Source organism: Bison bison, unplaced genomic scaffold, assembly GCF_000754665.1.
Source record: "Bison bison bison isolate TAMUID 2011002044 unplaced genomic scaffold, Bison_UMD1.0 scf7180017864453, whole genome shotgun sequence".
NCBI classification, from domain to species: domain Eukaryota; kingdom Metazoa; phylum Chordata; class Mammalia; order Artiodactyla; family Bovidae; genus Bison; species Bison bison.
The window spans coordinates 1226370-1248859 of record NW_011495015.1 but is presented as its reverse complement, the minus strand read 5'-3'; the positions used below and the strand labels follow the sequence as shown (position 1 = coordinate 1248859).

At 44.2% G+C, this 22490-nt stretch overlaps 1 protein-coding gene across 5 annotated transcripts in view; it reads right to left on the bottom strand.

Moving 5' to 3' along the window:
* The window catches only part of PIEZO2 (piezo-type mechanosensitive ion channel component 2), a 253432-nt gene that overhangs the window by 128059 nt on the left and 102883 nt on the right, over window positions 1-22490 (bottom strand). For all 5 annotated transcript variants that reach the window (XR_826962.1, XM_010859074.1, XM_010859075.1 and 2 more), the window contains exon 4: window positions 8385-8427. Coding sequence is in view for 4 of the 5 variants with exons in the window: in XM_010859074.1 (XP_010857376.1) it covers window positions 8385-8427 (43 nt within the window). In the remaining variant the exon portion in view is untranslated. The remainder of the gene's footprint in view (window positions 1-8384; window positions 8428-22490) is intronic.

The following is a 22490-nucleotide window of genomic DNA, read 5'->3' as shown; positions in this document are numbered from 1 at the left end:
TGGGAGGGAGGGGACATATGTATACCTATGGCTGATTCTTGTTGATATATGGCAGAAACCATAATATTATAAAGCAATTATCCTCCAATTAGAAACAAATAATTAAAAAATAAATAAAGGGCAGGAAAACCTAATAAGTACTTGATACAAATGTCCTGTATAAACCATCTGCATCTATAAATGTGTAACTGTTGAAAATGTACTGAATGGCAGAGAGGGTCCCAGGAAGGAAGGTGGTCCCCAAGGTCCCTGAATCTCTCTCCTCAGTATTTCCATGGAGCTGCTCCTTGGCCATTTCTCCCAGGGGACTTTCCCATGCAAACAATTTATGGCAGGGATAAAATTAACCACGTGGGTGTGGAGGAGACAGTTTCTTCTGCAAATCCCTGTGCTTGAAATTCTGGGAAATTATGTTTTAACAGTTCAAGGCCTATTACAAAATCGCTGATTTATGAGATTGGAGCTAGGTTATTGGGAGAGTTTCTTCTAAACACAGATTCATTATTTTTATAAATAAGCAAATAAAATAAACACTTCTAGAGTGAGCAGTGGCCACTGAGGTTTGCATGCCTGCAAATCTGAACAGTGCACGTTTCTGTCCTGTTCTTGGGAAGTGGAAGAGATTAAGAGCCCCAAGGATGCTCAGGAAGTTCCTGCTTCCTCGGGTCCTCAGGTCCCGTCTCAGGACCCTCCTTGTGCAAACACTGACCCCCAGGATCCACCACCACGAAAGCAGCCGCCCACACTGGGTCCGTATGCTCTGGCCCCTGATGATGATGAACACAAGGCTGTCCCTGTTAACCTTGAGCACTGGGGAGTCCACTGAGAGTGGGTCAGCAGTTCAGGACAGGGTGTTTCTTACCCATCTTTTCCACTCTCTCCACGCCCGCCCCCCACCCAGGTCTACACGTATAAATGCTCCTTTCCTGACTTACATGAGAAATCATCATTTTTTTACAGTAAGTTCTTATAGTGGCACTGAATGTTTCCATAAGGGCTGGAATGAAGTTCTCATCCTCCCAGGGCAGCTGAACGAGCCCTTCAGCGAAGTGCCTGCTATGCTCTGGGCCCTGCCCGGCCCAGGAGCGTCCTCCAGCACACGGCATCTTATGTCCCACGTGTTTGGGTTCCACAATCCAGGCCCCTCCTTACCGACAGGGAATTGCCTGAAGGAGAGCTGAGTCTGGCCTGAGCGCCCACCTGGTTCCTCCTCCCCTACCTGGGCCTCAGCCAGCTATTGTTTGTCCAGAGAGAATGTGTGTCCAGAAACCTGGGGCTCCCCTGGCTTGTCCAGCAGAGAACACCCAGACCTGGTGGGGCAGCTCCATCCTACTACAGAGCCCCCACGGAACTGGGCTGGGTGGTACTGTGGTTACACAGCGGGCAGCCTCCGGCCTGAGTGGGACTGGGGACGTGGGGCCTGACTCAGGCGGTCAGAGTAGGAAGCACCCCTGGGACCCCACGGTGGGGGCAGCACTTCCTCAGACCCCGTGCCTGGCAACAGAGGGAGTGGGCTTTGTTTCTGTTTGTCTGCTTTGGTTTTATTTTTTTCCCTAAAAGTCACTTAGGCAACGTGTGGATAAGGACACGCAGCCCTCCAGGGGTGCAGGGGGGCAGTGAGGGGATAGACACTGACCACTAAGCCCCTCAGCCCAGGGACCCCACCGTCAGTGAAGAGTCAACCAGAACAGCATCTCTGCCATCTTCCTTTGGACCTTATGCTCCTCTTTCTGGAATGTGCTGGAGTCTACCGCTCTGAGGGTAAAACCAGTGCTGCACTCAGATGCCTGAGGACTGGGCCCCGCTGCCCCACAGCACAGCGCACGTCCATCAGCGTCCCAGCGGGAGACACCAGCGCGTCCACAGAAACACGCTCACTCCACGATGAAAGCAGTGACCTGCCTGGACTCCTCAGTCAGTATATCTCACCAGTCAGAGCAAAGAGTGGACATTTCAAACCTACCCACTTCTTGCGAGGACTGGGTGAGACAACCTTCCCTCTGTGTGGGGCAGGCGGGTCAGGACGGCCACGTGAGGGTACCCCAGGCTGCTCTGCCTGTTCCCACCTGGTGATTACAATCCCTGGGCTGCTGGCTTGCTCACTGACCAGCGTTTTCACTTGCTCTCTGGATGACAGGACCCCAGGCCACTTCTCCATCCCCAGGAAGAGTGAGGTGGGCATCAACCTCAGTAGTGACCACAGGAAGGGTGTGGAAGGGGGACTTGGACATCAGAGCCTCTCAGAGGCAGAAGGGAGTCCGTCATGGGTGAGGCAGTGGGTACAGGATGGTCTGGGGAGGGCAGGGTAAGAGATTAATACACCGGCCTCAGACGAGTGGGGTCCTGCCTGACCACAGCTTCCCGAGCCCCCTTGGCACCAAGGGATGTGATCAACTGAGGTGCCATGAGCGCTCCTGTTGTGTGATAAGACCTTCAGAGGTCCGCAAGGCTTAGGGAAGAGGAGGCACAGGCTTCACAAGGCGAAAGACTTAATGCCACCTGGTCCTGCATAAAGAAGTCACTTAGTCCTCTGAATCCTCATTTACACACCACTGAGTGAATGAAACCACTAGACTCTGGAAGGTGTGCGACACCGTCACGTTTGCTACTTCCAAGATTTCGTGTACGTTTAGAAGTCTGTGTGGCTGTGAGCATGTAGAGATAAGTCGGGGGAAAAAAGAAGAGCCAGGAGGAACTGTTTCCACTTTGTTCACCGTGGGTGATGGGGTTTCTGAGGATTCTGATGTAAAACCCACACAGCTCCTCTGAAATCTGCCTCATACAAACTGTCGCTTCATGAAAGCAACAATGCTCGGTCGCGAGCTGAGGTGTTTACCTGGCTGGGCTGCGGGAAATAAATTTCACTGCAGTTACAGCTATGAAAGAGCTAATTTCAGGATCTCACGATGCAGAGCAAATGAGAAATCTGAACTGAGGCTTGGGAGTATCTGCTAGCATGATTCCCCAAAACATTCCATTCTACAGACTCAACATCCAGATTTTACCTCCGTATCAAACAGCGTGAACTTCCTATTATTCACGGTGCTGTCTGCACCAAGGTTTGAAAAAGCTTTCAGAGATCTATTACACAGTTCATTTGCTCATGTCATTAATGAAATATAAAACGTTCTGGCTTGGTACCTCACATTTTGTACAGAACAAGGTGCCAAGCTTACCACCTGGGAATTTGGGATTTCAGTTCATGAATGCACCATTCTCCACAGGACCTGATCTTTATCACTCATTCATTCAGAGACTGTTTATATTAAGTCCTAGGGACCTGACTTAGTGAAGTTGGAGATTACAAATCAGAAAATCTTTCCTTCCAGACATATTTTGAAGGAAAAAGGAGGAAGGATTACATCTTTTTTTTTTTCTAGAAGAAAAATAGATCTGTTCACCAAATACTTACTAAATGATGTCATTGTACTTGAATTAAAAAAAAGTTCCTTTCCAAGTTGGAAGTCAAAGTTAGGTAAAGCTCTCAGCCTAAGAAATGGATATCACCTACTTTTATTATACACACACAAACAATACACACACATATATACTCATGCACACACAGACACACACACACATGTGTGCATATATTAATCATAGCTTTTACTTTCCATTTCGAGTATAACCAAGGTATTTCAGCCGATCAAAGAAAACAGCAAAATTGATCAGCTGCATGAGTAAAGTCCAATGAAATGGATTATATGATATCATAGGATATAAAAGTCTCAAACATAAGATCTAACTTTTCTTTCAATTGTATGGGAGTTAGTGACACACGTTATGGACTGAATGTTTTCGTTCTCTCAAAATTCACCTACTGAAATTCTAACCCCTCAATGAGATGGTATTAAAATATGAGGGTCTTTGGGAAGTGATCAGCTCATGAGTGTTGAGACCCAGTGAATGGGACTAGTGCTCTCATAAAATGCTTGTTTCTGAAACATTTATTAAATGCCTATCACTGGACAACCCTTGGGCTGGCACTAGCAGGTGTAAAATGACAAGACATACACCTCAGCAGCAAGGGTCTAGAATGACGCACAGTAAGTCCACACAAGATCATGAACACACTTGGTGGCTCCGTGACAGGAGGTGTTGGAAGACAGAGGAGGGAGCCTGAGGGTGGTGGCTGTGGACCTGGGGAGGTTTGGGAGGAGGTGGGGTTGTTGGGTACCAGCAGCTGCCATGTCCTGAAGAAACCACAGGCAGGAAAGCGGGAAAACAATGAAACAGTTTACAGACATCTGCTAAGCTCCCGGATGCTGCTGCCATGGAATCAGGTCCTCACGTGTCTCCCTCTATCTGGTCTTTTAGTTTGCTCACCAGGACGTATCTCATGGCAATATTACTACAAGGGCAGGCTCATTCCCTAGGTTCCCTCCTTCCTCCCCATCACAGAATGTACAGCAGAGGACAACTTGGCTTTCTTTTTCTTGGAGAAAGCTTTGAGGTTTGGCTGACTCAGTCACTTTTTTTTTTTTTTTTAACATGTGACCACTTAGAAATACTGTTAGCAAACAGACTGACGGGCAAACTTTAAAGGACACAGTACTAAAAGGATCAATATCGCTCACAATGGCTCTAAAGGGCCAGACAGCTTCATTTAGGATATAATTGGAATTCCCTTGAAGAGAAAGACGGTGTTAAAATTGAGAAGAAATCAAGCAAGGCCATGTTTAACAGCACTGCATGACACAGTCTTTGCAACTGGCAATGCACAATAACCCCATCTATCAATATCTATTCTGTATTTCAAGACACTTGATGCAAGGCAGAGACAACTCCTGCCCTTACAGGAGAAAACATGTGACAACACAGGAAAACAAAGGGTGATGTTTTAAGATAACATCTAAAACTGGGGATGTGCACCAAACTTAGCCTACAGTTCAAAAATACAGCTTTCACTCAATATATCCCTTAATAATATTTTAATGTGTACATCTTTTCAGAAGCATACCCATTTAGAGAGGCATTACGATATGCAAATTTTACTCCCTGACTTTCTTCAAAATATTCATAAAATAAGAACAGTCGATAAGACTTAAGACTAAAGACAATGTTCCCAGAGCTACAGGGATAGGAAATATAAACAACACAAAAGCAAAAAAAGCTATAATTCAAGCATTCAGTGTGGCTGGATGTAGAAAGCCAGGCAGACCTTCTCTTGAACGCAGGTCAATGCGTGTGGCTACAGCTCTCTGGGTAGCTGCTTGGTTTTCTTTAGGTTTATTTACCTGTGAGATGGGGTCACAAAGTCTGGCCAGTAGCCAGTCCTGCCAACTTCCTGTTTTTTTAAATAAAGTTTTATTGGGACAAAGCATGCTCATTGCCTTCTGCTACCACAGAAACTGTATGGCCTATGGAACCTGAAATGTGGCCTCTCCCTCTTTAGAAAAATGTTTGCTAATCCTTGGTCTGTGGGGCTGCTGCACAGACTGAAAATGATGTGACACAGTCCTTGGTACATGGCAATTGTTTTCATTACATCATTATTCAAGTCGGCAAAAGGTTAAGGTCACACAAACTAGAAAGAAAGTGTTTCAATTGCCGAATCCTGCAGATCAATGAATCCTTAGCCATTTAAGAAGAAGCTCTTTCTCTTAGAGTTCCACTCAGGAGATGGCAAAGAACCTCAGCCTGAGCTCCACTCTATGGAAAAATGACTCAGGATTAACGCAGATTAGAAGGACACCAAGTTACCATTTCTCACCCATCAGGCTGGCAAAAAAACCTCGAGTATGACAGCACGTTATGTTGGTGAGGCTCTGGGGAAATAATTGCCGAAACTGCTGCCAAAATTTTAGGGAAACTTGGCAATGTTCATCAAAATTCCACAAAAATTTACTCTTTGATTGTACTCAGGAATCTATCCCTAGAATACCTGGCAAAAATACAGATGTGCACAAGGTTGTTCATTACAAGAGCCAAAGGCTGGAAAATGCCCAGATGGCCACCCTCAGGACAGATGGTGGATGCCAGGTCCAAAATCCTGGATGGTCTTGGTACCTCCTGCTGTGCTAGAAGGACAGAAATGAGAAAAGACCAGGCAGCCATTGACAAAGGACAAGAAGTCACCATGAAGCTGTCCCCAGCAGCCAAAGAGGAGCGATTTGAGTTTATGTGAATCAGAGGGTAGACTGACAAGGTAAACAAAGCCACAAACAGACACTTCAGACAAGACAGCGGTGCTGCAAGACAGAGGAGCTGGTTTCTTCAGAAGCTAGTGACAGGAAGAGAAACCCAATGAAGTTAGGAAAGACTCGGGGGACACAATCTCAATACAGAGGGGGAGATGTGGCAACAGAACAGAATCAGTGGTGACAGTGGAAACTGGTCACACAGTGGTGACCATTTCATGACGTATAAAAATATCAAATCAATATGTCATACACCTAAAGCTAATATAATATTGTATGTTAATTATAACTCAATAAAAATTTTTTTTACTTTTTAAAGTTGAAAAAAATTTAATAGTAAGTGTGGGCTTTAGGAGCATGCTAATTCAACCAGTGTCTATTAGATGACACTTTTGAGATGATCAGAAAGTGTATGCACTGATTGGTATTAGATGGTGCTAAGAACTGGCTGGTACTTGTATTCAATACCAGTGTGGCATCATGATTCTGCAAGAGAACATCCATTTTTTCACAGACATACACTGACTTAGGTAGGGATGATGACACAGTATCTGAGGTTCTCTTTACAATATTTCAGTCCCATCCAACCCTAAAAATGGACAAAGCAAGTATAGCAATGTCTTCCTGAAGCCAGGAGAAAAATAACTGATGTTCAATTTGCTATCTTTTCTCCTTGACAAGACTTTGGGTCTTGAAAGACTTCTGTAAGTTTACAATAAACCTTGGTTTAGGGATAGAGTGAACAAACAAGCGGGCTTCCCTTGTGGCCCAGTGGTACCCGCCTGCCAATGCAAGAGACGTGGGTTCGATCCCTGGGTCAAGAAGATCCCCTGGAGAAGGGAATGGCTACCCACTCCAACATTCTTTCCTGGGAAATCCCATGGACAGAGGAGTCTGGCAGTCTTGCGACCATGGGGTCGCAAAGAGTCAGACACAACTTAAAGACTAAAACAAAAACAACAGCTTCTTTGGTTATCTTTGACATTTGTCGATACACAAAAGAAGAATCAAGAGAAAGATGCTTTGGGGAAGGTCTCACACACACGAAGCTGCATGTGATTTTCAGCCTGAAAGCTTGTCCACCAGATCTGCCTGCCCCAAACCAACTTCATCCAATAACCTCAAGGACCAACCATGAGAACTCACTGAGAGATCGATGGTGACAGTGCTGATGGCATTGACAAGCAGGCAGAGAAATAAACAGACTTTTGAGTCAATTACAAATGGTAACAGAAATGCCATCACAGTCAGCCTGGTGATGAGGTATCTGTTCTTACTCACTACTGGAGAAATAATGCATTTTAAGGTATTTAATTTTCTTTTCATATGCTCTAAGCACTCCATCAGCTTGATTGATACACATAAAGACACATTTTGAAAAATGAGTAATACTCTCCTGTTAAATGTAATGAAATAGTAGCACATTGTAAGCTGTACTCTCCAAAATTCAACTCTTGATTTCATGTGGTGTTTGGAAAGCTAGAGGGCTGTTGACATTCTAATCACTGGACACCATGGCTTTACCTCCTCAAGGCACAGGATTTACATTTAAGTTTTAAGCTAAACATTTTATTCAGAAGTCTTCTGAATGCAAAAATGCTATTATGCTGAAAAGAATCTACCTTTAGAGTAAAAAAATTTTTAATTACTTTTCTGTCTCAATAGCTGTTCCGATGCTGCAAGTTCACTATGAGATGTTAAATTGCCCGTATGGTGTCATTAGGGCTATACTGAGCCTATCTGCACATTTTCTGATGTTATCATGAGTCAACTTTTTTTCTTTTCAGGACATGCTGGTGCAGAAATGCTTTTAGCTAAGAGTGACATGATCTCAGCCTCTCACTTGGAGCAGATAAGATCAGATAATTTTAATAATTGGGAAGATATCAATATAAATATAAATTTCTCTGTACTAAACCTATAGAACTGAATATAACATATGACATCAGGAAGCAATAAGAAAGTCAACTCTCTTCTCTGCAATGCCCTAATTCTACAACTTATCTTTCACACTGGTTCATAGTAGAAAAAGCATTTTCACATAAATTGCCCTATTTAATCATCAAATTCAATCTGTGTGCAGGCAAGGATGGTATAAATCAAAGGTTTACTTTACAAGGAAACCGAGGCTCAAAAATGACAACTTACTCAAGGGCACAGTCACTGAAGTAGTGGTGGTGAGATCACCAATGGATAATCAGTGAACTGCTGGAATAAACAGGTCATGAGTAACCAAGCCCAGCTCACCTTTCGAAGCCGATTTGTCGGAAAGTCTTCTCCCAGGTTGAGCCTGCAATGGGAGGAAGGGACACAATTAATGCACATCAAAGACTCAGTTCTGTCCAGATTTATACAACCTAATAGAGATTTGCTTGTACTGATACATGTAAGTGGGGTGACTGTCTTCCCTCTCAGAGACCAGTCTGGGTGAGCACCCCCTGCCATGGACAACACCCATGCCTTCCACTGCTGACACGGCTGCCCATTAATCATCCTCTCAAAGTCTACAGGTGTCCTGAGCAGAAAAATGAGTAACACTCTCCTGTTAAAAATAATGAAATAGTAGCACATTATAAGCTGTACTCTCCAAAATTCAACTTTTAACTTCATGTGGCATTTGGAAAGCTGGAGGACACTCTGATGTTCCAATTCACTGGCCATCATGCCTTTACCTCCTCAATACTGAAGCATGGGATTTATGTTTATTTTTAAAGCTAAACATTTTAATCAGAAGTCTTCTGAATGCAAAAGTGCTGTTTCCAATGACATGATCTGAAGGGTATCCAAGTCCCCAAAAGAAAAGCTGGGTATAAAAATGATTTTCTGTTATTTTTTCATGTTTCTCCTTACACTATAAGCGTGACTATTTTCTGAGTACTTTATATAAAGAAAATGCTCATTTTAATCAAAGACCATGTTAATAAAAGTCTGCATTTATAAGAGTTCAGGGTTCTGCTAAAGAAAATCAACCCTGAATATTCTTTGGAAGGACTGATGCTGAAGCTGAAGCTCCAACACTTTGGTCACCTGATGCAAAAAGCCAACTCATTGGAAAATATCTTGATGCTGGGAAAGACTGAGGGTGAAGGAGAAGGGGATGACAGAGGATGAGATGGTTGGATGGCATCACTGACTCAATGGACATGAGTTTGAGCAAACTCTGGGAGGTGGTGAAGGACAGGGAAGCCCAGCGTGCTGCAGTCCATGGAGTCACAAAAAATCAGACACAAATTAGCAGCTGAAGAACAACAGGGGTTCTGCTCAGCCACACTGTCACATTTTCCCAATGCATTGTCTGGGGCAACAATAACTTGACTTCAGTAACTGTTCAAGTTATCACCTCTGCTCGCCTCCCAGACCTAAATCCATGAGCTGTGTCATGTACTAGTTGCTTTAATAATCACAGAAGATAATCACCACCTTTCCATACAATTTGGTCCTGCAAATAGGAAGTGGAATGTTCAGCACTGGGTCTCCAGAGGCAGCTAAGAAGTTACACTGCTTCTTTTCCTCAAGTCTAAATAAACCAAGAGGGCATTTAGGTTTCTTTCTAGAGAACTCTCCCCCCAGCACTTTATTCTCAGGTGGCCACTCAGTGCCTCCAGGGCATTAGACAGGATGGTTTCCAAGCTAGTCTAAGTGGGTATCTCACTAAGGGACTTGAGTTCATACTACTTCGTTATGATAGAGCATTTTCAATAACTGCTATATATGATGCAGGATAAATTTGGGATCTGAACTATACACACCTGCATCCACACACAAATTTAAAGCAGATTCAGATTTATCTCCTCAGATGAAGTTACTCTTGCCCAAGTGAATTCCAACAGACTTTGCTGAGTAGGAGGAAAGCCGTGGAATTTTCGTTAAGCAGTCCAGGAATTTCTCATGGCCTGGGGGAGTGGGCCCCATAAGAATGTCATGTGTCCTGTGAGTCACATGCTAGACAGTGGAGATTCCAGGCTCAGGAATTCTTGGACGACAGTTATCCTGCCCTTAAGATGCTAGCCATTAAGATGCTGGTCAAAAATTATAACCTGAATCAGAAACCACGCTGAATTTCAGGGGAGCTGGCAACAGCCCGGCCGAGACTCAGGTGGGAGAGATGAAGAACCTTGTGCCAAGTGAGAAGCAGACAGTCTGTGCTGGACCCAGTGGGGAGGGTCGCAGTGGGAGCCAGGGTAGGGAGGCATTCAGATGCTATTCTCCTTGACTTTCCTTGCTTTCATTGAGAAACAAGTCACCTTTAAAATTTTTCCACATTTCCATTTTTCCCCCTAGGTAGTCTCAGTGCATTCCTATATTGATTTTTTAAAAATAGACTCAATTTATTATCAAAGTAAAATAAAAATAAGTGACTTTGCTCTATTGTACTATCAGGCTTTTAAAACATGGAAATTTAAGTAAGAAATAAGTTTCATATTTCTGAGAGAAATAAACTTATTCAAAAGGTTAGAATAAGGTAAAAGTTTTGGGGACAAGACTTCTAGTGCTCCTTAAAATAAACATTATTAACCCACTCAACCAAGCACGGTGGAGATGGGGGAGCACACTTTTCTTCATCACTAGAAGTCAACTTAATTAGTAATTTGAGCATCCTACATACCATAGACACTCATCATTGTCTGCTGGTGATCCCCTACTAAGCACCTTAATATGTTAGGTATGGGACTGAATATATGAAAATATGGTTTTTGCCCTCAAATACCACATACTCCAGAGGTTTGGGCTTTTGTGTCTTTTGTGAGCACAGTCACGAGGGAACGAGAAACACACAATAAATGGAACAGACGTGTCCAGATCCTTTGGCACCAAGCATATTTTTGACAGCCCATTATTCAGTTGCTGGGGAATTCTTTTAAAGCCATTCCCCGTGTTTTACATGGTAAAGTAATATTATTCTCCTATGCCAGAAAAGTCCAACACGGAGAGAAAAGTAGGAAAAACAAAGTCGCTGGCAGACTGCCTTGATTCAACACTTTTAAAAATGAGATTTATAATATGGAGCAGTCTAGAACACGTTACCATCTTCAGGTGAAAGCAAAGGACAGCAAAAACAACAGGAAAGGAAAATACAGCAGAGATATGGATACAGTTCACAGGAGGGGGTGTTCCTATCCAATTTAGATGAAGTAGTTAGAAATAATGCATTGCAGTTCTTCACTTGTAAAAACTGGTTACCAAAGGGGAAAGGTGAGAGGGGAGGGATGCATTAGGAGTTTGGGATGAACATATACAAACTACTGTATATAGAATAGACAACCAGCAAGGACCTGCTATATATATAGCACAGGGAACTCTGCTCAATATTCTGTAATAACCTGTAAGAGAAAAGAATCGGAAAGAGTATCTGCATATATGCCTATAATGAATCACTTTCCTGTGTACTTGAAACTAACACAACACTGTAAATCAACTATAACTCAATTTTTAAAAACCCATCAGGTTACACTCACACCTCATTAGGTGCCAACTTCATACATATTAGTTCATTTAATCCGTGAGGTCAGTACCACTAACTCCCTGCTTTCAGGTGATCAGCTGAGGGGGGCAGACCCCAGATCCAGCACCATATTTATCTCCCTCCCTCACTGCTCTGTCCGGCATGGGGTTCTGTCCTCGTCTCTCCTTCCTTCTTCCTTTTCCTCTCCTTTTTGTCCTTCCTATCATTTGTCTCTTGCCACAATCTGGCTACAATGTGAGATTCCAAATGTTTTATTTTTAGCTCCATAAAGTTTTGTGTGTCTGGTTATTAACTTGAGAAGCATGAAGTGTCTACAGCAGACGTTCTACAGCGTCCAGCCCTCCTCCATCAGCGGGACCAGTGAGCTATTCCTGCGGGAATTTTGTTAGACACGCAGGACGCCCCGCAGGAGCTCAGTCCACACAAAAACACTGAGACTCGTACCCCAGACACGTGGAGTAGGGCTGCTTGTTCTTTATTTTGTCTGATTTTTCTGCAGTAGTGGTTGAAAACTGAAGGACTTTGCCTGCTACTTGAAACCAGACAGCTGAGTTCTCCCAGCCCTGCCTCTGGTCTGTATTTTTTTTTTTTTTTAAACAAATTACCCTGGGGTCTTTACAACACTAGGGGGTTTTCCAAAGCTCCCATTCAGTTTTTAATTTCATTTTTTCATAAACGTTATTCAAAAGTGTAAAAATTTATATCTTTATGTTGTAGATTAGTTACTCACTTTGTTATGTTTCCCCACTGATTATTTTTATCAATCATTTAAAATCAACTTGTTACTCAATCTCTAACACAAAAAATGTAACTTGGTTTTTCCTATAAGTTTCAAAATGCAATTAGAAAACTGGTGGTCAAACAAGGCACCGATTTTCTCCTAATTGAATAGTCCTACACCAAGTATGTCCCAGACGTTAACAGCCGCTTGAACTTGGACCTGCACCTCTGCTTTTTTCAAAATAATTAGCAGAAAAGGACTAATAATTCATGGAAGTGGTAGATTTTTTGCCAGCATATTCCTATAAAAATGGAAGCATTTTCATATATCATAAGAACTGCCAGACAGCTGAACATGGGACCTGGCACAGAAATTGGTGACAGAACACTCAAATACCAGGAAATTATATAACTTAGGAGTTTTCTTCATTGACATTATTTTTAACTCTTTAAAGGAAAAGTTTTCCCTATCCAATCAAAGAATCAAGATTCTACCACACATTGAACACTGGACAGGATGTGAAATTCTAAGAGGAAAATGGAATCTTCTCAGTTGATTAGGAGTGACATTTTACTCTGCAAGTGTGAAGAGGTTCTTGTGTTGAATTGTGCCTGAGCTCCATCAAACCACAGAAATGGAAGCTCCGATGGGTGGTGTGTACACACGTGATGCACTTTTCGCAGACAAGGAGCAACTTCAGCTTTTTGGATGAAATGGTGAGGTCTGCAAAATTTTCTGAGTCCTAATTTCCAGAAGATATTTATCATTAGGGGATTAAAAGTAACTGTAAAAGATAAGGAAAAGGAAAAAAATTCTTTACCACTCCTTAATTAACACTTTTTAAAAATACTAAATGACCTATACAGGTATAGTTTTTAAAGATCATTTTTGCCTTTACCTAATACTCTTGCTTTGTAATGTCCATTACTCCCTGCTCTGACCTTTAGTATCTATATGACACTGCTTTAGTCATAATGTAACTCTTTCCATGTCAATAAATATGGGCCCCTTGATCAATTTAATGTACATAGAGTGTTACATAATTTAATAAACTGCGAATTCCTTATCAATTTCTGGTGCTATATAAATTATACCTACATTTTTGCTATTACATATAACAATGTTTTGAACACCTCTTACATATATCTTTGAACATCTATTCAGTTATTTAAGATAAATTTCTCAAAGTAGACCTATTGCACTGTGATGTATCATATGTAAAATTTTGGTTAACGCTATAAAAGTTTTTACCCTCAAATTTTATTCAAATATATATACTTGACTGAATTGTTTTATGGATCTTTTTATCTCTAATAAGACATTTTCTTTGAATTTATATTTTCAGAAATAAGAACAAATTAAACAAACATTCTTAGGTTTGTACACAATGTCAGTATTTTCTTTTGTGAACTTTCTTTTGCTGAGTTTGCTGCGCAGCCTCAGGGATGGGGTCTCAGGCCTTCGCAGTCCAGGGTCACATGCAGGGGAGGGAGGCAGGCTGCACACTCCCAGGTGTCTCATCTGGGCATCCCCATCAGGCCTCACTTCTGGTTCCCAGTAATGATCTGATCCACCCTTTAACACTCTCAGAAGTCAGGATCTTTTCTTTTTTGCTTTTGGGCTTCCCAGATGGTGCTAGTGGTCAAGAACTCACCTGCCAACACAGGATAGATCCCTGGGTGGGGAAGATACCCTGGAGAAGGAAATGGTAACCCACTGCAGTATACTTGCCTGGAGAATCCCATGGACAGAGGAGCCTGGTGAGCTACGGTCCATAGGGTTGCACAGAGTTGAACATGACTGAAACCCCTTAGCCATGCATGCACTTCTTTAGACAGACTCTTCTGAAGTGCAAGTTCTTGGCCCCAAAAGACATCCATGGAGAGCCCTGTTCTCCACCCAGAACCCTAAGTTTGTTCAGATGAGGAGACTCATGGGGAGTTTCAAGCCTCAGATGGGTTGAGGGTGTAGGGGGTGGGGGAGTCCTCTCTCTCCCCGCAGGCTCACAGAGAGGCTGATGTAACAGTCCTGGGATAGGCAAGCGTCTTCTCCAAAATCATGCTCCTTACTGATAAATATTGCTGACATTACAGGCACATATAAGAATGTCTGACTAATCTCCTGGCACAGAGCACAATCCCTGAGCTTGAAATGTGAAGCAGCTGAAAAGCCATCAGTCAGCTTTTAAAGATGCAGCAAGTACCCGCCTTTGAAAAAGTCTCTCCATACTGTGCTTTCAAACACGAAGTGTCTGGTGGCACCTGACACAAAGGCTGAAGCATTCTTGGACTCACAACAGAAGCCCCCTCTCTGTGCTTTTCCAGGAATCCAGATGGACACTGTTCATGGCAGACAGAAGCTTGTCTGGGCGCTGATAACTCTAGCAGGCGGGCTCCTTCACTTTATTTTGTCCTCTCTCTGCTTTTGGTCAAAGTGAGACATAAAAACTGCATTTCTAGGGGAATAAAACATTTATGATGAGGGCGGGCAACCCAAAGAACTCAGACATGGGTAATGTATATAGTCTGGGGGGTTCAGACCTTTAGGAGTCCCTCCTTGATTGCCATGCCCTCCCTTCCCGTGGAGGCAGGGTCCCTAATGCAGTCCCTTGGAAGTGACCTCCAAGGGGAGGAAGTAGGGCCCCAGGCGGATGGTTAGGAAAGGAGACAGGATACCCCCTGCCACCCGCCCAGGCCTTGGGCTTTGAAACAAACACCAGTGTTTCCTTCAACAGACAGGCAGAGGAAGGCTAGGACGGGAAATGGAATGTCTACAAAGCAGAGGAGGGTGGTGAGCTCTGCTTGGGGGTGCAGGCTGACAAAGGGAAGTCCTGAGCATGGCCACAGACTGCTCCTGAGGGGAAGAGAAGCAGGCGATGGGCTGCTGGCAGGGCACGTGCACTGTTCCTGTCGTGACATCTCAGGAATGAGGTACACATGCCCACCGGGTCCCTGCATCCCCAGTTCTCTGCCTCACATGTGATCCTCACTCCCCTTCACAGGAGAAGGAACCAGAGTTTTAGATTTTCAATCCCGCATCCTTACAACACTATACATAAACAATGAAAGGGCTTCCCTGGTGGCTCAGACAGTAAAGAACCTGCCTGAAATGCAGGAGACCCGGGTTTGATCCCTGGGTTAGGAAGATTCCCCTGGAGAAGGAAATGGCAACCCACTCCAGTATTCTTGCCTGGAGAATCCCATGGACAGAGGAGCCTGGTGGGCTACAGTCCATGGGGTCATAAAAAGTCAGACATGACTGAGCACTAACAGTTCCACTTCACTTTCAAACAATGAAAAGGGGGTGTTGCAAATGGAAAAAATGTGATGAACTCGGAGCAGGTGGTTCAGCCAGCACAGCCCCCGATCTGAACTCGGTTACATCCGGGTCCACGGAGCTGGCTTGACAAGAGCCGAGAGAGCCTGGTGATTCTTAGCGACCCGAAGAGATCCGGGGCCACCGTCCTACGAGCTGCCTCACTTCACAGGCCAGAACATCTCTTCCCGGTTGTGATTCAAAGTGCAGGAACATTTGGAAAGAGCTGTGAAACCTTTGAGGGTTTCCCAGGTGGTGCTAGCTGTAAAAAACCAATGCAGGAGACATAAGAGACGCGGGTTCGATCCCTGGGTTGGGAAGATCCCCTGGAGAAGGGCATGGCAACCTACAGTATTCTTGCCTGGAGAATCCCATGGACAGAGAAGCCTGGTGGGCTACAATCCATGGGGTCGCAAAGAATCGGACCTGACTGAGCAACTTAACAAGCACATGAAACATTTGGGCATGTCTGGCCCCTTCCTATCTGTGAGAAACTTATAGCACTTCACCTTCATCCCTGCTTAATGATTTAATTCGGATGCATTAACAGAGAGAGGGAAAAAAGAGTCCTGGTTTGTCTTTGTGCTGGCTCAAGATTTACAGAACTTTCAGAGGCTTTGGCTGACTGCAGCCTCCCAGCTGCTGCTGAAAAGGTCTTTGTGTAAACACCCCCGGCAGTAACCACAGCTGCAGCGCACGGCAGAGCCACAGAAAAAAACCCTGTTTATGTGACGAGCTGGAGTGTCTTGCCTCAGCGCCCTGCTGAGATGCAGGCTCCGCAGAAGAAACCAGGTGATGGGGATGCTCCTAAGTGATGCTGATGCCCTGGTCTGTGTGATGGGGACCCGTCATTATCCTGTGTTTACTGGAGTCCAGAGTGGTGCAGAGTCACCCCAGGGGCAAAGGCATCCTGGATGGTCTTGACAGGATTCCTATGCCTTTTCCTGGACCTTCAAGGAAGGCTGGAGAGTCTGAACAAAAGAGAAACAGCTCTTCCTGACTGCTCGCTGTGAACCGTAATTTTGCATTTCCGAAGTTTCACATTTGGGAGCCATTTCAAACGAGGCACAAGCAGGAAACTGGGCTCATACACTCATATTTCACCTTTGAGAGTCTGGGAAAAAGAGGGTCCAAGGTGGGTTGGGAGAAGAAAGGGCTCTCACCTGGCTTTTGGCCCCATTTACAACCAGCCCTCATAGGAGAGGCTGCTGTTCCCGCCCACAGATTATTTTATTTTATTGAAGTATATTTCATTTACAATATCGTGTTAGCTTCAGGCGTAAAGCAGAGTGACTCAGTAATACATATATACATATTCTTTCTCAGATTCTTTTCCCTTATGTTGTTGTTGCTGTTGTTCAGTCGCTAAGTTGTGTCCATGTCTGACTCTTTGCAAACCCATGGACTGCAGCACGCCAAGCGTCTCTGTCCTCCACTATCTCTGGAAGTTTGCTCAAATTTGTGTCCATTGAGTCAGTGATGCTATCTAACCATCTCATCCTCTGCTGCCCCCTTCTCCTTTTGCCTTCAATCTTTCCCAGCATCAGGGTCTTTTCCAGTGAGTTGGCTCTTCATGTCAGGTGGCCAAAGTTGCTTCAGCTTCAGCAACAGTCCTTCCAATGCATATTCAGAGTTGATTTCCTTTAGGATTGACTGCTTTGATCTCCTTGCAGTCCATGTGGCTACCCCTTGGCAAACCCTACGATATCTCCTTAAACAAAGAACTAGCAAGATGATAGACATGTTTATACCTTTTAATATTTACAACTAAAAATGTCTTCCAAAATCCCATTAATTTACAACTTGAAACTTATGAAACTGATATAGTGGACTGCTTTTGCTTATAAAAGCCATTTCATAGGATGCGTCCCTGGTGACTCAGATGGTGAAGAATCTGCCGGTAATGCAGGAGACCCGGGTTTGATCCATGGGTCAGGAAGATCCCCTGGAGAAGGGCATGGCTACCCATTCCACTATTCTTTCCTGGAGAATCCCACGGGCAGAAGAGCCTGGTGGGCTACAGTCCATGGGGTCACAAGAGTCAGACAGGACTGAGAACTAAGCACATAGGACTCAACATACCAGAAGCACATTTTTTAAAGACCCTTAGTAGCTGCACTTCATTACTTTACTGAGCATGCGGAAAGTGTGGAAGGAGCAGCTGCTGCAGCTGAGCACATTTCAGGCCCTGAGTAAAAACCTGGGAGCAGAGCATCCATGGTCTGTGCCCGCCTGTGGTGTATAGTCTAGGGCCGAAGAGAAGCAACAAGGACAGCAATGTGATTAAAAGTTACAGCAAAGTTTTAAGAAGTAAAAGAAAGGAGAAGAATGCTTCGAACTAAGAGGTGGGGGGGCGGTCACCTGGAGTCACAGTCGACTATCCACACAAAGCTCTCAGCCCACACTAATCTGGGACCAGATGCCACGTTCCAGGACTCACAACTTTCCTAACACTTTGGAGGACGGGGTTGGTAGTATGTCCTAATGGGAAGTGATTCACTTAACACAGCATCTTAGAAACCCCCTCTTCCTCACATTAGCCCAGGCTCAGGTCCTTGGAGAGGCCCCAGTCACTCTCTGAGAAGGAGAAGCAGGGTTCTGCGCCATGACTCAGTGCTGGGGGCTGGCGCTGGCCCTTCAGCAGCTTCCAGGAGGAGGGAAAAATGATGCTCGCTCCCCTGCAGCAGAAAGGCCTCACCTCACTTTCTGTCCGAGCAGTTTTAGGATCTGCTGCTGCTGCTGTTAAGTCGCTTCAGTCGTGTCTGACTCTGTGAGACCCCACCGTCCCTGGGATTCTCCAGGCAAGAACACTGGAGTGGGTTGCCATTTCCTTCTCCAATGCAGGAAAGTGAAAAGTGAAAGTGAAGTCACTCAGTCCTGTCCGACTCTTCTCGACCCCATGGACTGCAGCCTACCAGGCTCATCCGTCCACGGGAGTTTCCAGGCAAGAGTACCGGAGTGGGGTGCCATTGCCTTCTCCAGTTTTAGGATCAATTCCTCAATTGCAATGCCTCTATTCCTTTTTTTTTTTAAGAAAGTCATGCAAACTTTACAGCTCATAAACCTTCATTGGATTTATAAAGGTGGAGCTGGCTTTGGAATGTCTCCTGGAGCTTGTTCTCATGAAACTGCTTTTTAGCACACTCCTCAAAAGAGAAAGAAAGAATCCTAGAAGGAAGGTTCAGAAGTGTTCAGACTGAAATGCGCTCTCAGTGCAATGCTGCTGTTGTCAAAATCCTGGCCTTCGTTGTCTCCTCCTTTCTGCTGATGTGTGGGCTGGCTAACTTTCCTGGCTGGGGGAAGTTCAAGGTCTGGCATCAAAACTGTAAGATTTTTGCCAAGACTAAAATACCTGGGGCTCGAATTTCAGCCCCTGAACTTAGGAAGGAAGCTGTCCAATGTCATCACTTCAGGCCAGCAATCAGCAACTTGACCCACAGAACATACCTGTGCTGGAGATAAGAGAAGCCAAACGCTGCAGCCGGGTCCCACCAGGCTCTGCTCAAAGGGTTGTGTGCACACAAGTCAACAGTGCTCCCATCCGTGGGGAACCTGCCCCAGCAGCCCCCTGCCCAGCAAGGCCTCCTCTCCAGCACTGCACCCTACCCCAGCCCTGCTTCATAAACCTCCCCCTCCCCGACCCTGGGACTGCCTTCTCCTCTACATCCTGGAGACCTGGGCTGCTTTTAAGCTTGTTTAAAGATCCATTGTAGCCTACTCTGCTTTCTTTACAATGAGAACTCCTAAAGCAGACTATCCAGCTTAGTGGCAGCAAGAGAAGTGGATGTTTAGTTTATGAAAAGCAAACTAGTTGCTAGAAAATGACACGTAACAACCAGGAGATGGCACGGAATTAAACACATCTCCTCGAAGTAGGTGAGTGGAGCCACCTATGCCAGGGGCTCTCAGGTGGGTAAACAGAGGGACGCCCCAAAGTGTGGAGTACCTGAGGGGTCTTGGGGTTCTTCACGAACGCACACAAGAAGGCATAATGGACTCTTCTCTGGTTTTGAGTTTGGCTTCTGGACAGAGGCATTCTGACCTTTCAGAAGTGCACTACCCCACCAGCTGTGCAATGACAGCACCTTCCTGTTCTGAGCCTGTGAGCTTTCTGTCAGGAGAAAGGGGCCAGAGCCACCCCACGCCGAGGCTGGGAGGAGACAGGTGACCGAGAATTCTGGCAGATTTTGGCTAAACTGTTTAGTTGCTCAGTTGTGTCTGACTCTTTGCGACCTCATGGACTGTAGCCCGCCAGCCTCCTCTGCCCATGGGATTCTCCAGCAAGAAAACTGGAGTGGGTTGTCATTTCTTTCTCCAGGGGATCTTCCCAACCCAAGGATCAAACCCGCATCTCCTGCATTGCAGGCAGATTCTTTACCATCTGAAACACCAACTTAATCTGAAAAATAGCACTTAAAGATCTCATTTTATATTTTTATATTCATTTCATATTCAATTCCACTTTATAATTGACCAAGACAGGAAGCAGGGCATCACCGGAGTAATAGAAAGAGCAAATCTGGGGTTGGAAGACTCATGGACTATGAACTTGTAAACTTGACCCTTGGCCTCAGCTTTCTCATCTGTAAAATGGGTTTAATAATACCTGCCTCATGTGGTTCTTAGCATTAAATTGAAATAATACTGGGATGCATGCTTTGCAAAGAGCCCAGTACTACAAAAAGCTAACATATTAGGCATCTAATAGATATTAATAGCAGCAAGGTCTGACCACAGGCAAACACCCATTTTAAGCTCTGACTTGTGCCAAAAATCCAGGGCCAGACAGAGGAAGGAAAGGCCCATAAATCAAACAGTCCCCTTAAGAAGCATCCTTAGGAAGTCAGCAAAGACTTGAACATTTTTAGCTTCCAGTTAAATGAGCACTGAACAACTCCAGAAGAGTGCTAGAAATCAATTACTTAGACTTGAATAAAATACATTGTTCTAACAGACAATAATGAACTTATTGAAAGATTCCTCTTAACCAGAAAAGAGGATACTCAGTGCATTTTAAAAATGAATTAATAGGTGAATTCATTTTATAAGTTAAGGTGATTTTCTAGAAGGAAATTTCCATAAAAGAGACAGCTAGGTAATGGTTATTCACACTTCAAAAGCAGGCTTACATTATTTTAAAAAACTTTTTAAATTGAAGCATAGTTAACTTCCAATGTTGTGTTAGTTTCAAGTGTACACCAAAGTTACACACACATATGTGTATATTCTTTTTCAGATTCGTTTCCATTATATGTTATTACAAGATGTTGAGTAGAGTTCCCTGTGCTATACAGTAGGTCCTTGTTTAGCTATTTTTATATACAGTAGTCTCTATATGTTAATCCCAACCTTCTAATTTATCCCCCACCCTTTTTCCCCCTGGTAACCATAAATTTGTTTTCTGTGTCTGTGAGTCTATTTTTATTTCATAAATAAATAAGTTCATTTTATCATTTTTTTTTAGATTCCACATACAAGTGATATCATATATTTGTCTTTGTCAACATGGTTTCAAGAGAAGACTCTATAAAAAGTGAGAGATTTAGCAAATATTATAGGCTGCAGCAAAACTTTAATTCCCATGGATGCCTGTGCATTATGACCTTAGAAAAGCTGAGATGGACAGTGACAACCCAGGAAGAACGTACATCACACATCACAAAAGTGACAGCCGTCTAACAGGAAGGCTGACCGTAGACAGAGACTCTGTTTCGGACGCTAAGGGTGCTTCTTAGCGCTAAGGGATGCTAAGGCCTGGGAGATGTGTGCGTGTCAGCTGACTCCCAGCTGGACCCCAGGCCACAGTTGTCCTCTTCAGAGACACAGCCTCCAGGGGTTGTTGGCCAGCTTCTCCAACAGGGAGGACCCCCGGAAGGGGCTACAATGCGAATCTATTCACCACCACACTGAACGTAGATGATCTCAAGATTGCAAGGGGTACACTTAACACCTTTGAGATACAGGCAGTGTTTTAGCTGTATTGCTAATCTCTGCACTTTTAACATGATTCCAACATATACTAAAAATTAAAATATACATAGAAGTGTTTACAGAATCTCTACAGTATTAAGAATCACTGTAATAATGGTCATGCACACACAAATGAGCTACTCTGATACTCTGACTGATAACTCTTCATTTATCACAGAGATGAGTTATTATTAATTTTGTTAAATTATAACACCAAGAGATGTATCCTCAAGAAAACCTGTGATGTATGTTTTTTGATTAATGCAATCTTTGAATACCAGCAAATGTCAGATAATCCTAGTAAAAGCTGATCTGGTCCTCCAGTTGTATTGATGATGTTTTTTATCTATTTTTTAAAATTTTAATTGGAGGCTAATTACTTTACAACATTGTGGTGGTTTTTGCCATACATTCACATGAATCAGCCATGGGTGTACATGTGTTCCCCATCCTGAACCCCCCTCCCACCTCCCTCCCCATCTCATCCCTCAGGGTCATCCCAGTGCACCAGCCCTGAGCACCCTGTCTAATGCATGGTATCGATGATGTTTTAAGATTGAAACATTTTTTTGTCTTCTTGATTGGAATGGGTTCCAAAAGTGTGTTCATTGGAGAAGGTGAGAAATGGAAGGCAATGGCACCCTACTCCAGTACTCTTGCCTGGAAAATCCCATGGACGGAGGAGCCTGGTCGGCTGCAGTCCATGGGGTCGAGAAGAGTCGGACAGGACTGAGTGACTTCACTTTCACTTTTCACTTTCCTGCATTGGAGAAGGAAATGGCAACCCACTCCAGTGTTCTTGCCTGGAGAATCCCAGGGACAGGGGAGCCTGTGGGCTGCCATCTATGGGGTCGCGCAGAGTCGGACACGACTGAAGTGACTT